Source organism: Myxine glutinosa, chromosome 1 (assembly GCF_964187855.1).
Source record: "Myxine glutinosa chromosome 1, kmMyxGlut1.1, whole genome shotgun sequence".
NCBI lineage: Eukaryota > Metazoa > Chordata > Myxini > Myxiniformes > Myxinidae > Myxine > Myxine glutinosa.
This window is the reverse complement of record NC_136261.1, coordinates 284,808,661-284,824,530: the sequence shown is the minus strand read 5'-3', so window position 1 is coordinate 284,824,530 and position 15,870 is coordinate 284,808,661. Positions and strand designations below refer to the sequence as shown.

Below are 15,870 nucleotides of genomic sequence, written 5' to 3'. Positions count from 1 at the left end.
GGAGGCCAGATTTGAAATGTGGTTTTCCCAGGAAAGATCATGGCACATAGTGAGACCCAAAAGATTGAGTGACAGAACTTATTGGAGAGGATTATTCAGAAAGTGGATGGGAGGGTTGTCCAGTCGGTCTTTTCGGAGAGACATCGTAAGAGTGTGAGATTTGTCAGGATTGAAAGACATGTTCCATTTGTTTGCCCAGTCTGTGATTTTGTCCAGGTCTGCAGAGAGTGAGGAGGCTGCAGACTGCCGATCTGAGGGATGAGGAATGGAGCGACAGAGAGTAGAGTCGTCAGCAAAGAGATAGAGAGGATTTTCAAGAGAGTCAGAGAGATCATTGATGAAGACCAGAAAAAGCACAGGGCCCAGAACACTGCCTTGGGGAACTCCAGCCTGAACAGGAAGAGGAGATGAGAGAAACCCATTCAGGGCCACACGTTGACTACGACCAGAGAGGAAGTCCGCCAGCCATGCGTGAAGATTTCCATGGATACCAAAGGAGGAGAGTTTGGTGAGCAGAGCGGGGTGCCAGACCGTATCGAAGGCACGTGAAATGTCAAGGGAGACAGCTCTAATTTCCTGTTTGGTGTTGAGGACCTCCATCCATTGTTGAGAAAGCAGAAGCAGCATGTCCAGAGTAGAGTGACCAGGTCTGAAACCAAATTGATGGTCAGAGATCAAGCCATTGGAGAAGAGGAAAGATTTCATATCTGAAGCAATGATGGATTCCATGACTTTGCTGATAATTGGGAGAAGGCTGATTGGTCTGTAGTTGCTAGGATCTGTTTTGCACCTTTTTTGTGCAAAGCGGTGATGTTGGCTGATTTCCAAGCAGATGGCAGATGACCTTGAGCAAAAGAGAGAGTGAAGAGAACGGAAAGAGGGAGTGAAAGAGCCGAAGAACATGATTTTAGGACCCGTGGGCTGATGCCGTCAGGACCAGTTGCAGAATCAGAGTCGAGGGTTGACAGAAACTTTTCCACCTTGTCAGGAGGAAAGGACACCGAGTCCAGGAGCAGCTGGGTAGACTGGGTACGGTGGGTACAGAGAGGGATGGGTTTGGGACACAAGATTTAGAGGCAAACACAGAGTTGAGGCATTCAGCTTTTTCACGTGCGGAGTCAGCCGTTAAGCCGTTTGAGGTGAGGGAGGGGATGGAGGGGGAACAAACATCAGAAACAGATTTGACCAGACGCCACCAGGATTTGGAAGAGGGAGACAGATAAGAGAGTTCGGTCTTGAGAACGGTGAGATATTGTTTCCTGGCTCTCCTGAGGGTGGACACACACTTGTTTCGGGCTTTGTGAAAGGAAATGAGATTTCCTTCCATGCGAAATGGAAAAGGGAAAGGTGTTATCCACAAAGGGAAAGGTGTTAACAAATAGGTGTTATCCACAATTTATTACAGAATACTGCAGAAAGCAGTCTTAGGAGTCATTCATGCGAGAGCACCAAAGCATGGTGTCACGTGTTTGCAAATGACCGGTCTAACTCCTGTATTTAATTATTTAATCCTGTTCATCTATCTATAATTCCAGCAATCTCTGTGTGTCTGTGTGTCTGTGTGTCTGTGTGTCTGTGTGTCTGTGTGTCTGTGTGTCTGTGTGTCTGTGTGTCTGTGTGTTTGTCTGTGACCGCTGTTTCTCGACAACCACGGGTCCGATATACTTGAAACTTGCCAGGTATATTGCTGGGGACCCGAGGATGTGCCTTTTCAAGGTTTGTAATTAATCGGACAAGTACCTACCGAGCTATGTCCAAAAAACGCTTCAACCAATCAGAGAGCAGCGAGCTATCACGTGTGCCGAACCGTTAATGCAATGCAAGCGTTAATGCGTTAATGCAAGGCTTTTCTTTTTTTCCCTCTTCTCTTTCTACTTTTCCTTGCGATTAAATTGCAAACAGCCAAAATACGTTGGCGCTAATTGAATAATTGGCCATTAACACTAAAATAATCGTAACTGCGATATGCCAACTTCCGGACAGTGCAGCCTTCCATGTTGTTGTTGTTTGCAGCAGCTGTTTGCAGCAAGGCAAGGCTTTTCTTTTTTTCCCTCTTCTCTTTCTACTTTTCCTTGCGATTAAATTGCAAAAAGCCAAAATACGTTGGCGCTAATTGAATAATTGGGCATTATGTTTTACAACTAATAAAAACGAATTTGCGATTCATTCGCTTTCCTGCGCGTTTGTGTACGCGATGGCGATTTCTTTACCAAACTCCGGAAGCCGTTCGCTTTGGACCGAACCATTGCATGTAAATAGAGGGGGGGGATTGTCACCACTCGCAAGCCGTTCGCTTTGGACCAAACCATTTCATGTAAATAGGGGGGGGGGATATAATTTTAGATATATATATAGTACGGGCATGCCCTAGTTAATCTAATTGCTTCACTATGCCCCCAGTGGTGTTTATGATAGAGGACATGGATTTGTCCCCCCCATTGGAGGAAGACCCTCTCGTGTTCAGGCCGTTCGTGCTCCTATGGTTGGCAGCGAGTACCCCGGAAGCATTGACGGAAAGAGAGTGGCAATCATATGTGTGGGAAATTTGCCTGCTCAGTCAGGTTTGCCCAGATAGCTCAGATGGCAGAGCACTGGTATGGTTTTCCAGATGACCAGGGTTCGATTCCTGGTCTGGGCATATACTTTTCCCACATATATCAATTTATTACAGAATTATTTGGCTCCAGGACAGATAGTTATACTTCATTTGTATTTCGTTTGTATTTATTGTCTGTCTTCTCAGAATCTAACCCAAACCTATGTTGATGCAAACATGTTCTATCAAAAAATGCAGTAGCTTGGACAATTTCATATTTTGGGAAACTTCTGTGCAAATGGCATTGGAAAATCCCATATCATTTGTACAAAGATCATGTGCTTTGGTTGTCCTGGAAAGTCCTGGAAAACAACTTTTTTTGTCCAGGAAAACTCCTGCATTTGGTCTTCCATGACAGTGCAGACCATGTGAAAACTCCCATTGCAGTATATCTCTAGCTATATCATTTTCAGCTTTACAGATGTGAAATGAGTAGTCATGAAAGAAATTGGGCCAGTCATTTTAGAGAAAGCTTTTATCATTCTGCGAACCATCATATGGGCAGGGTACAGCCCGGTGTGTACCCTGGTTAGAATAGGTACACCGTATCCCTGCGTGTCGTAAGAGGCGACTAAGAGGGTTGGCGTCAGGAAGGGCATCCGGCCATAAAAAAAACTGCCTCAAAAAGAGAACCATGACAATTACAACTACATATGGGCAGGGTACAGCCCGAAGTGGAGATCGGTTTCTGAGGTTTGGGACGTGGAATGTAAGGACAATGACAGGGAGATCAGGAGAAGTGGTGGAAGTATTGATCAGAAGAAAAGTGGACATATGTTGTGTGCAAGAGACGAGATGGAAGGGAAGTGGTGTGAGAATGGTGAAGGGTAGGCAGGGACAGAAATACAAGTTTGTGTGGCAAGGGTGCCCGGAGGGTGTGAATAGTGTTGGTGTCCTGTTTTCTGAGGAGTTTGTAGACAGTGTGGTGAGTGTGACTAGAGTGAGTGATAGGTTGATGATGGTGAAAATGATGATTGGAAAGCTCTTGGTGAACGTCATCTCGGGATATGCTCCGCAGTTGGTCGGAGCGATGAAGAGAAGGACACGTTCTGGTGTGCGATAGAGAAGCTGATGGAAAACGTGAAAGATGAGGAAGTTGTTGTGGTAGGAGGAGACCTAAATTGACATATGGGAAGGAGTATGGACGGTTTTGATGGAATTCATGGGGGTTACGGATATGGTGTGAGAAATGGAGAAGGTGAAAGGATTTTGGAGTTTGCTGATGGAGCTGATTTGTTGATTTGTAATACTCAGTTCCAGAAAGAGGATAATAAGCTTGTTACATACACGTCAGGTGGGTCGACGACAACCGTTGACTACCTGATGGTGCATAGGCGAGATAGGGGGCACCTCCGGGACACAAAGGTGATCCCGGGGGAGGAGGCTGTTTCACAGCACCACTTGGTTGTCTGCGACATAAGGGTAAAAGGTGCGAGGAGAGCTCGGCAGGTGAAGTACCAACCAAGAATGAAGGTGTGGAGGTTGAAAGAGGTGACAGTAAGGGAGGCATTAAAAGAGAGGCTGAGTCGGGTAGAGGATGATGTGGTTGAGCTTGAACGTGGTTGGATGTCTGAAAGGTAGTCTGTTGGGAGCCGATGGTGAGGTATGTGGATGGACAAAAGGACCACCGAGGCACTCGGAAACATGGTGGTGGGATGATGAAGTTGGAAAGAGGATTGACGAGAAGAGGAAGAAGTTCAAGGAGTGGCAGAAGGCGAAGGGTACGGGAGCAGAAACAGCAGAGCATGAAAGTTATAAGGCAGCCAAGAAGGCTGCAAAGAAAGAGGTAGCAAAGGCGCAGGAGGCATGTAGGAAAATGTTCGGAGAAGGCTTGGATTCGGAAGAGGGTCAGAGAGCGGTGTTCAGGATTGCAAAGCAGATAGCGAAAGAGAGGTGTGATGTGATGGGGGTGAGTTGCTTGAAGGATGAAGTGGGACGAATCGTTGTGGACCCAGATGGAAATAAAGGAAGATGGAAAAGATATATGGAAATGCTGTTGAATGCAGAGAATGAATGGGATGGCAACATGGAGAGTAACCCAATTTTAGGACCGGCAGAGAAGATAACTGAGAAGGAAGTTGAGGAAGCGATAAAAGCAATGAAGAGTAGAAAAGCGGGAGGGCCAACGGGAGTTGTGGGAGATATGTTGAAGGCAGCAGGAAGTTGGGGTGTGAAGAGAATGGCAGAGATCTGTAATCTGGTGGTGAAAGAAGGTCGCATTCCAGTGGATTGGGAACTGAGTACCCTCGTCCCTCTATACAAGGGGAAGGTGACCCTCTGGAGTGTGGCTCGTACCGAGCGATAAAGTTATTGGAGCATGGAATGAAGATATTGGAAAGGGTGTTGGAGAGGAGGATAAGGAAGAAGGTGAAGATCGACGAAATGCAGTTTGGATTTATGCCAGGAAGAGGAACGACAGACGCACTCTTTATTGTGAGGCAGTTGCAGGAGAAGTACATGGAGAAGAGGAAGAAGTTGTTTCTTGCGTTTGTTGATCTGGAGAAAGCATTCGATAGGGTTCCACGTGAAGTATTGGAAATATGGAAATGAAAGTTATAAGGCAGCCAAGAAGGCTGCAAAGAAAGAGGTAGCAAAGGCGCAGGAGGCATGTAGGAAAATGTTCGGAGAACGCTTGGAATCGGAAGAGGGTCAGAGAGCGGTATTCAGGATTGCAAAGCAGATAGCGAAAGAGAGGTGTAATGTGATGGGGGTGAGTTGGGCATTGAGGAAGTTAGAAGTATGTGGTGTACACTCTCGCACACGTTCCACCACCACCTTACTCTCCGGGTCACTCTCACCCTCGCACGTACACTCCGTATCGCTCTCACTCTTTGCGTCGCATTCATTCTCACGTCCGACAGCACACACTGTTATCATGCACTCCTTTGTTACACACCACTCACTGTCCGCACACTTCTCGCGTGCACTCTCCCCCGTTACGCGGAAGGGCATTGAGGAAGTTAGAAGTGGAGGAATGGTTGATCAGAGTTGTGATGGCAATGAACAAAAGAGCACGCACAGCTGTAAGGACGAAGGACGGGAACAGTGGTGAGTTTGAGGTAAAGGTGGGAGTTCATCAGGGGTCGGTACGAAGTCCACTACTATTTGTAGCTGTGATGGAGGTGCTGGCTCAGACCATAAAGGAGGGTTTACCGTGGGAGTTGTTGTATGCAGATGATCTGGTGTTGATTGCGGAAAGTATGGATGGACTGAAGGAAAAGATGAACAAGTGGAAGGAATGTATGGAGACAAAAGGTCTGAAGGTGAATATAGGAAAGACGAAGGTGATGACAAGTGGTAAAGCATGTGGTGAGGTGGAAAGAACTGGGAAGTGGCCATGTGCTGTGTGCAGGAAGGGTGTCAGAGTGAACTCCATTCAATGAACAATGTGCGCTGAGTGGGTTCATCAAAAATGTCGTGGTCTGAGAGGGTCATTAACCAGTGTGGCAGCTACATTCAAATGTAAGGTGTGCACAGAGGGAGTTGCAGATGGAGGAAATGTTGAGTTGGATCTTGGAGACGGCATGAAGCTGGAAGGTGTGAAAACATTTTGCTACCTCGGAGACATGCTGAATGGAGAGGGTGGATCAGACTCGGCAACGGTTGCTAGAGTGAGATGTGCATGGAAGAAGTTTCTGGAACTGAGTGGCGTGGTGATGAGGAGGGGAGTGTCGTTGAAGCTGAAGGGAAAGGTGTGTGCTGCATGTGTGAGAAGTGTTATGATTTATGGGAGCGAGACATGGGTCATGAATGTAGAGCAGAAACGAAGGCTGGAAAGGGTGGAAATGCGAATGGTTCAGTGGATGTGCGGAGTGTCGTTGAGAGAGAGGAAGACAAATGATGAATTGCGAAAGATGATGGGAATAGAGCTTATGATTGATGCTGTGAAGGTTGAGATGGTTTGGTCATGTGTTGAGGAAGGATGAAAGTGACTGGTTGAGAAGAGTGATGGAAATGAATGTAGAAGGAAGGAGAGGACGGGGAAGACCGAGAAAGACTTGGCTAAAGATGGTGGAAGAAGAAATGCGGGCAAGGGGGTTAACAAGGAGAGATGCAGAAAATAGGGCAAAATGGAGAAGGTTGTCAGGGGGACCGCAAGGCTAACCCCTGCTCTTGCAGGGAAAATGGCCTTAAAATGCATGTTGTTGTGTTGTTTTATGGCCGGATGCCCTTCCTGCCGCCAACCCTGTTGGTCGCCTTTTTCGACACACAGGGAATTACCAGTGAACTGGTACTCAATTTGCCGACCTCAGAAGGATGACAGGCTGAGTCAACCCCCTGGCGTTAATTCAGCGATTGACCGGGATTCAAACCCAGGATCCTAGGATCCCAAGCCGGCACCCTAACCGCTAAGCCAACACCAGGCTCTTCACTATCCATATTAAATAATTTATTTTTGTGGCACTTTGCATTTCACATTGTATTGTCGAACATAATTGGTGTAATATATCTTTGCATTGTTGCACGCAGGACGTTGCCATTGGTGAGGAGTTGCGGGTGTGGTACGCTGGGTTCTACGCTCGCCGCATGAACCGCCTAACGCTGCGTGAAACGGAGACCGGCCATGCCTCATCGACAACACAATCACTACCATCTCCAGCGCTCACTCGTAGGAAATAACAATAGGGCTATGCTCGATGAATGTTTGCTCAAACTATGAATTGTTATGCATAAAATGATGCTTCTTCATCTATATTATTTGACTAAAGCTGTTTGAACTTTTTTCTGAATCAGCTTTCACAGAGAACAAAGTGCAGAAGTGGAAGTGTCGTGTCTGTCCTGTAATCTTTGATGACCCACAACAACTGACAGGTAAGATATTAGGGGTCTAATGTACACAATATCATTCATTGGGTTCTATGGACTATGCTACAATGTCAGATTATATACATTTTTTTAAAATCATTTAATAATGAGAAACAAATTCCCATGTGGGGCTAGTGAAAAAAAATCTTGTCTCAAACCGGGACTAGAAGCCAAATAAGCCTCTTCACTAATGTGGCGACATCCCACTGAGCTGTTAAATATTGGAATTCTTCTCAGAATGTATTGTAATGGTGATACGGGTGGACACAGTCAAATATCCCACCCGAATAGTCACCAATTTATAGACAGGTCGTCCTTGAGAGGACTGTACTTCGTCCACCATGGAAATCCAAAAGATCCTTACTTTGGTTTCTGACTCACTGTAACTCCAATGAGCCTGCCGCCTGTGATGCATTTGCCCATTTGAAAAGGATGGAGCCGAGTGAAGACCCTCGACGAACCACCACATTTGTACTCTCCTAACGGTTTTGGCACCCATTTCCAACTGCAATGGATTTGCTCAAAACTGGTTATTTGTCCAAATTCTGGACCACACACAAAACCAACATTTCACTGGTGAAAACAGGGTTTATTAAAGAGGGGGGAATGGAGGACAGAGAAGTAACACTACAATGAAGGAGAGAATTCCTTATGGACTATAGCCCCCTCACCCACGAATAAATCCGTCAGCTTATCTAATATCTTATGGCCCACGCACTCACAAATAGGAGACAGCCGAATAATTCCGTCAGCTTATCTAATATCTTATGGCCCACGCACTCACAAATAGGAGACAGCAAGAGGACGACATGACTGACATAAACCTGTCCACACACTATGCTCATGTGTAGTGGTTGTGGTTGTGATGGGAGTGGTGGGCTCGGTTGTGACGTGTGTGGTGGGCTCGGTTGTGACTGGAGTGGCGGGCTCGGTTGTGACTGGAGTGGCGGGCTCGGTTGTGACTGGAGTGGCGGGCTCGGTTGTGACTGGAGTGGCGGGCTCGGTTGTGACTGGAGTGGCGGGCTCGGTTGTGACTGGAGTGGCGGGCTCGGTTGTGACTGGAGTGGCGGGCTCGGTTGTGACTGGAGTGGCGGGCTCGGTTGTGACTGGAGTGGCGGGCTCGGTTGTGACTGGAGTGGCGAGCTCGGTTGTGATTGGAGTGGCGGGCTCGGTTGTGTCTGGAGTGGCGGGCTCGGTTGTGACTGGAGTGGCGGGCTCGGTTGTGACTGGAGTGGCGGGCTCGGTTGTGACTGGAGTGGCGGGCTCGGTTGTGACTGGAGTGGCGGGCTCGGTTGTGACTGGAGTGGCGGGCTCGGTTGTGACTGGAGTAGCGGGCTCGGTTGTGACTGGAGTGGCGGGCTCGGTTGTGACTGGAGTGGCGGGCTGTCCCACGATGTCTGACGTCATGGTGCGGACTCTCACTGGACTTTTGTGAGTTGTGCTGCATGCTCTCCCATGCTGCTTCTGGGATGCTGAATTGGTCCTGACTCTGCCTTGCTCCGGTCCGGATTCCCCCATCATGGCGCTAATGCTTTGTTTACTATCTGGGCTAACTTACCGAATCGCTCCACCATTCACCCGTTCGACTTGGTGTTTTTTAATTGATCCTGGTTGTCTGACTGCCTGACTCTCTTGTGCTTCGTCTTTTATAACCGCCAGCGAGCCGCCAAAAGCACATATAGACAGTTTCCAAAGGGGGAACGATTTAGAGAATCAAGGTGCAGGAATGGTAGGGTCTCAGATCCATACACAATGTTGGGGTGAAGGAAGAGGGGGGAACTCTGAATTTCTGCTAGAAATCTTCTAGACATGACCCATCATTTCACGCACAAACCAAACGCTTATGCTGTGCATTTATTAAAGGAATATCTATTCTCTCTTACTCCTGTTAGCACCTATGGCTGTCCCTGCAACGATATATGCAGATATACACACACACACATATATACTAGCAGAGATACCTGGCATTGCCAGGCAACGCAGGGTTGCTTCGCTGAAGGGAATATTCATAGAGGAGGAGGCAGAGAGAAGATGGGAGAGAGAGAGGAGGGAAGGAAGGGGGGGAAAGGGTAGGGGAAGATGAGGGGTGGGGAATGGTAGGGGTGGAGCAGGGGAGGGATGGAGTGAGGAAAAGAGGAGGGGATTATGGGCCAAATGGGAGGGTAGGGTGGAGAGACGGGGTGGGGTTGAGGGAGAGGTGGGGGAAATAGAGAGTGAGTTAAATGTAAATGGTGAGGTGAGGAGATTCTGGTGGGTAGAGGAGTCTTAGGGGGTCTTCATTGGTTTGGGGGGGGGGGGTCTTACGCATCTCCATGGTCTTCAAGGTCTTAAGGGTCTTTGGGTTTAAATGGTCTTCAGAGGTCTTAAAGGTCATAGGGGTCTTTAAGGTTCTTTACAGTTCTTAGGGATCTTTGGGGGTTTAAGGGTCTCTTTGGGGTCTCTGACAGTTAGGGCCTACTTCTTTTTTATTTATTGTTTTGGGGAGAGGGGATGTTATGGATGGCAATGGATGGCAATGCACAAAAGAGCGCGCACAGCTGTAAGGACGAAGGACGGGAACAGTGGTGAGTTTGAGGTGAAGGTGGGAGTGCATCAGGGGTCAGTACTAAGTCCACTATACTACTATTTTTAGCTGTGATGGAGGTGCTGGCTCAGAACATAAAGGATGGTTTACCATGGGAGTTGTTGTATGCAGATGATCTGGTGTTGATTGCGGAAAGTATGGATGGACTGAAGGAAAAGATGAACAAGTGGAAGGAATGTATGGAGACAAAAGGTCTGAAGGTGAATATCGGAAAGACGAAGGTGATGGCAAGTGGTAAAACATGTGGTGAGGTGGAAAGAACTGGGAAGTGGCCCTGTGCTGTGTGTAGGAAGGGTGTTGGAGTGAACTCCATTCAATGTACAATGTGCGCTGAGTGGGTTCATCAAAAATGTAGTGGTCTGAGAGGGTCATTAACCAGTGTGGCAGCTACATTCAAATGTAAGGTGTGCACAGAGGGAGCTGATGGAGGAAATGTTGGGTTGGATCTTGGAGACGGCGTGAAGCTAGGAGGTGTGAAAACATTTTGCTACCTCGGAGACATGCTGAATGGAGAAGGTGGATCAGACTTGGCAACGGTTGCTGGAGTGAGATGTGCATGGAAGAAGTTTCGGGAACTGAGTCGCGTGCTGATGAGGAGGGGAGTGTCGTTGAAGCTGAAGGGAAAGGTGTATGCCGCATGTGTGAGAAGTGTTATGATTTATGGGAGCGAGACATGGGTAATGAACGTAGAGCAGCAACGAAGGTTGGAAAGGGTGGAAATGCGAATGGTTCGATGGATGTGCGGAGTATCGCTGAGAGAGAGGAAGACAAATGATGAATTGCGAAAGATGATGGGAATAGAGCCTGTGATTGATGCTGTGAAGAGGAACAGTTTGAGATGGTTTGGTCATGTGTTGAGGAAGGATGAAAGTGACTGGTTGAGAAGAGTGATGGAAATGAATGTAGAAGGAAGTAGAGGACGGGGAACACCGAGAAAGACTTGGCTAAAGATGGTGGAAGAAGAAATGCGGGCAAGGGGGTTAACAAGGAGAGATGCAGAAAATAGGGCAAAATGGAGAAGATTGTCATGGGGACCGCAAGGCTAACCCCTGCTCTAGCAGGGAAAATGGCCTTTAAAATGCATGTTGTGTTGTTGTGTTGGAGAGGGGATGTTAAACAAAACGTATTATTCCAACTTGACCCACGGCGGGAGTATGCGCCCTACTGAGTGGTGTTCTAGTTTTCCTTGTAATCAAAACGTACCTTGTTCAGTCTTCATTGTGGTTTCTAGTTTTTTAATTGTACATAAACTCAGAGTTGAAACAAACTCTCTGATGTTGTGTACGGAAGTAAACATGTACATTTCATACAACATTAAGGTGTATGTGGACATTTCAAAGTGTACGTGGACATAACTTCTCTAAAATATACGTGTACAAAATAACTTGAAAAATAAGAAGTAAAAAAAAAAATTCTCAGGAATTTCCCCGGCCTTCCGACTGATTAATTAAATATGCTTGCGACATTTCACTTCCAAGCCGATTTTCGTTTTACTTCACGTTTGTGAATTGCATGTCCTTGCTCATGTGAAATACAGTTTGAAAAGTCAGATGGAAACCTAAAGTGTTTTTTATTATTATTATTAAAGACCACTATTTCCTTTCCCCTGAATTATGAGAACTTATGGTACCTTCTTCAGGTGGTGAATATTAAATTGCAGCTTCGGTCACTCCAAACAAAAAATGTGTCACCTTGTTTTCTCTGCATGAGATGCAATCAATTGTTTCCTCAAAACGGTACCTTTATTTAATGATAGAAGACGCATTGTTCAGTCTTTAAATGTACACCAGAAGCCTATGAAGCCAAAGAGCTATGTGAAGAGAAAGAAATTGTGGCGATTTCTGGCCCACTGGCATCGTACAGTGCATTCAGAAAGTATTCAGACCCCTTCACTTTTTCATATTTTGTTATGTTGCAGCCTCATGCTGAAATCGTTTAAATTCATTTTTTCCCTCATCAATCTACACTCAATACCCCATAATGAAAAAGAGAAAACAGGATTTTAGAAAGTTTTGCAAATTTATTGAAAAGAAAAAAACTGAAATATCACATTTACATAAGTATTCAGACCCTTTGCTATGACACTTGAAATTTAGCTCAGGTGCCTCCCATTTCTCTTGATCATCTTTGAGATGTTTCTACACCTTGATTGGAGTCCACCTGTGGTAAATTCAATTGATTGGACATTATTTGGAAAGATTTGGAAATTTGGATGATTTGGAAATATATATATATATATATATATATATATATATATATATATATATATATATATATATATATATATATATATATATATATATACATACATACATACATACATACATACATACATACATACATACATACATACATACATACATACATACATACATACATACATACACACACACACACACACATACATGCTGGGAATGGGACTTAGAACTTGGGACTCAGAGGACTCAGAGAAGGGGCAACGGATATATTTATTAGAACTCGTTTACACAAGCTTGCGGAAAACAGGATGTCGCAGGAAGCTCACACAAATGACCAACACTACAACAAGATGCTCTGAAAAGGTTTGATCAGGGCTTCAATATATATATGAAAGATAGAGGTGTGGTTTAACATCAGGACAGGAGACAAAGGGTGGACTCACATGGCCCCCACCTAAGTCCCTGTTGTTCAATTTAGTTAAAGAAGTCCGAGGCCAGGCAAGGGTTTTGCCTTCAATATCATAATAATTGAAGCTTGAAGGGAAATCATTGAGGTTTGAAGGGAAAGGAGATACGGGGTATTGGGAACCTGGAGGAGTATAGCATAGCAGCTTGCAGCTGTGACCACAGAAGGGGAACAAACTCTGGATTTCAATAGGTAAAGAGATCAAGCCATTTACAAGGCATGAAATCACATAAAGTATATAATGCTTCAAAGGCATTTCAAACAACAAAGTAATGTAACAAAAGTCCTTTGGTTGGAAAGTATGTAGGGAGTGAACAGTCATACATGAGCCAACATACAGGAAATTGGCAGAGGCCAGAAAGATAGCAAAGTGCAACCAAGGCCGAAGTATGGGGAACAGGGGATTGTGCCAACACAGGGCAAAGGTTTGTAAAGCATTTTAACTTGCTTTAAGGGTACAGCCAGCTTTCAGAAAACATGGAAAGAATATAAGTATTAAAAGGATACAGTAAACAATCAAACCAAACATATAATTAGTTATACTTGGTCAAATGGTAAGAAACACCAAGGGGGGGGGGGGGGGGCTCACGCCCTACATACCGCCCTTTTGGATCTAAGATACAACGTTATCTACGAGCCAATCAAAGGCCTTTATTTCAAACAAAGCAGGAACAAAAGCAAATTCGGAAAGTCATTCGACATATCACGCGAAGGCAGCCCGGTGAGCATGTAGTGCCCAAAGCACTCCACATCGCACCCAGCAGGATGATTCGCGTCTGTATGTGAGTATGCAATGTAAGTCCGTAAAGACAGGGTGATCAAATAGCATGTAAAATCCTCCAAAAGTAGTGAAATAGGCAGTGTAAAAGGTTCACTAAGCATACCACGCGAATGCAGCCCAGTGAGCATGTCCCGCACCCAAAGTACCACACATCACACTCAGCAGGATGATCTGCGTGTATGTGGGTGTATGATGTAAGTCAGGTGTATGTGGGTGTATGATGTGAGACCGTAGAGGCATGAAGATCGAATAGCGTGTCAAATCCACAACGAAGACCTCTGGTTCGGCCTAGGTCCACACCCAGGAGGATCTCCCGACCCACCCTTGGTCCACAGAGGTGCGGCCGGTACTCCCCCCCCCCCCCCGACTGGAGCTCGCCCAAGCATTTCCAGGTGCAATCCTTGTAGATCTTCGGCGCTCAATCGATATTCATGTTCATGAGGCCTCTTATATGCTGGTGGTCTGGGGAAGACACAACGTCATCAGTATCAGGTGGCTTAAACCTATGGCCAAAAAATAAAGCATAACGGTCCAAAGGAGGGAGAGAAACTTCCTTTGGGTCAAAGTCGAAGTCGTCCGAGGCGATGCTGCTTCCACCGTCATTATCCATGGACGAATCTTCAAGACAATCAGATTCGGAACTCAGAGCATCTCCCATGTTGAGTTCCTCACCATCCAGGCCCGGGTTTGCAGTTGGGTCCGGGGTTGGGTCGAAATCCAGAGTTGGGTCAGTGACGTTTGAACCACTGTGAGCTTGTGAGACATAAAGGTGAGCTCGTGAAACATAAAGAGGCAAAGCCTGCATTGAGACATAAACATCAGTCGGGGACCCTTGCAAGTGGCCCACATCATCATCGGAATCATCATCAGTAACATTATTCTCAGGTGGTTTTGGTTTGCGGCGTAGGCGGCCAGCAACAGTCATAGCCTTACACATCGAGAAAAAACGAGAGGCCTCCCTTAGGTACTCGCTGGCGTCTGCATGTGACATGTTGGGGTCCAGAGTAATCGGCGTCCTGGCAGCCTGAAATGCTCTGAGGTCCGCAACTGTGTAATCAAAATCATTATCGGTAACATCAACAACGGAAGAACAATCTTCAGAAGCGGAGATCTCATTGTCGCGGCCCAGTGACTCGTTCGGGTCGTCGTTCCAGGATCCGCGATCTGCAGTCACGTCGACAGCCGGAGTGTCATCTGGATCCATGGTCAGCTTGTCGGTCATCACCATGGCCTTTTCTGGTGTCTTCAGTGTCCATCCTGTGGTAAACTTTCTCACACACGCAAGGACTAGAGCCTTGATTAGTACACAACAAACCACGATTCCAAGGACTATTGCCAAGGCGGTCAATATCCACTTTACTATCGTACCTGTCCATCCTTTAAACCAGTCAGTAAGCCACTGGTGGGAGGCTTCCCGATCCATTCGATCCTTTGACAATATATGTGCACTTTCTCTTAACCTTATAATAGCAGCACTGACCCCCTGTGAAGGATCAGGAATAAAAGTACAACATTTACCTTTGATTATCCCACATACCCCTCCTCGTTCTGCCAGTAACATATCTAAAGCAACCCTATTTTGCATAACCATTGTACGCAGGTGGACAACCGTGCCCAACATTTCGTCATGCGCTGTAGCGGTGTCGTTGGCCACCCTTTCTAAGATTAACGCAATTTTGTCAATGCGGTAACTGTTCATGACCGTCCCAGCCCATGGGAAGAAGAAACTAACGGCTTTCTCCCAATCAGCGCCGTGTAAGGTGGTGGTGTCGGCGTCGTGCCAATAGGTGCTTCTTTGTGTCCTTATGAGTGCAGTGGTATAATGCAAGTGTTGTCGCAGTTCCATCTCTGGGAAAACTGATCCTAAATAGCAAATTCCTCCCCAATTATCAGGTAAATACGGGTAAGCTTTATTCCTGCATACAAACATGGTCCCGTGCGGAGCCACTAAATGGGTGGTCATGCAAGTGAGAAGGCCTGGGATAGTGTTTGTCCCGTTTTCCCCTCTCCATGCCAACTGGAGGTGTGTGAGGTTATGTAATGGCGAGCTTGTAACATTCACTAACAGCCTGTGTTTCCCTTTCCTAGGGTCTGCGGGGAGGGTATCTCTACACACGGATTTGCCTACCATTACTTGGCCCTTTCCTTATAAACGGAGGGCCCCCCTTGCCGGCTTGACCCAAACCGGCGCCGGACGTTCCTCAAAGTGTCGGGACTGGATGGGGGGGTAGTACTGAAAAACTCGTTTACACGCGGTTTCGTCAGAACCTTGGCTTGTCAGGGTTGTACTAATGCATTTGGTGTCTAGTGGCTTCGAGCACAAATCATTGAGTGATAGGGGTAACACTACCATTGGTATTCCAGCTGTGCTGGTGCGAGGAAGGTGCATACACATCCAACACCGTGTCCTATTCTGTACTGTGGCCATATGCCGTGCGA

General features: G+C 46.5%; 1 protein-coding gene across 2 annotated transcripts in view; it reads left to right on the top strand.

The window, feature by feature from the left end:
- LOC137438659 (PR domain zinc finger protein 15) overlaps positions 1-15,870 on the top strand; it is a 179,814-nt gene that overhangs the window by 47,418 nt on the left and 116,526 nt on the right. For both annotated transcript variants that reach the window (XM_068133897.2, XM_078767164.1), the window contains exons 6-7: positions 7,067-7,205; positions 7,331-7,408. In XM_068133897.2, coding sequence (XP_067989998.1) covers positions 7,067-7,205; positions 7,331-7,408 — 217 coding nt within the window. The remainder of the gene's footprint in view (positions 1-7,066; positions 7,206-7,330; positions 7,409-15,870) is intronic.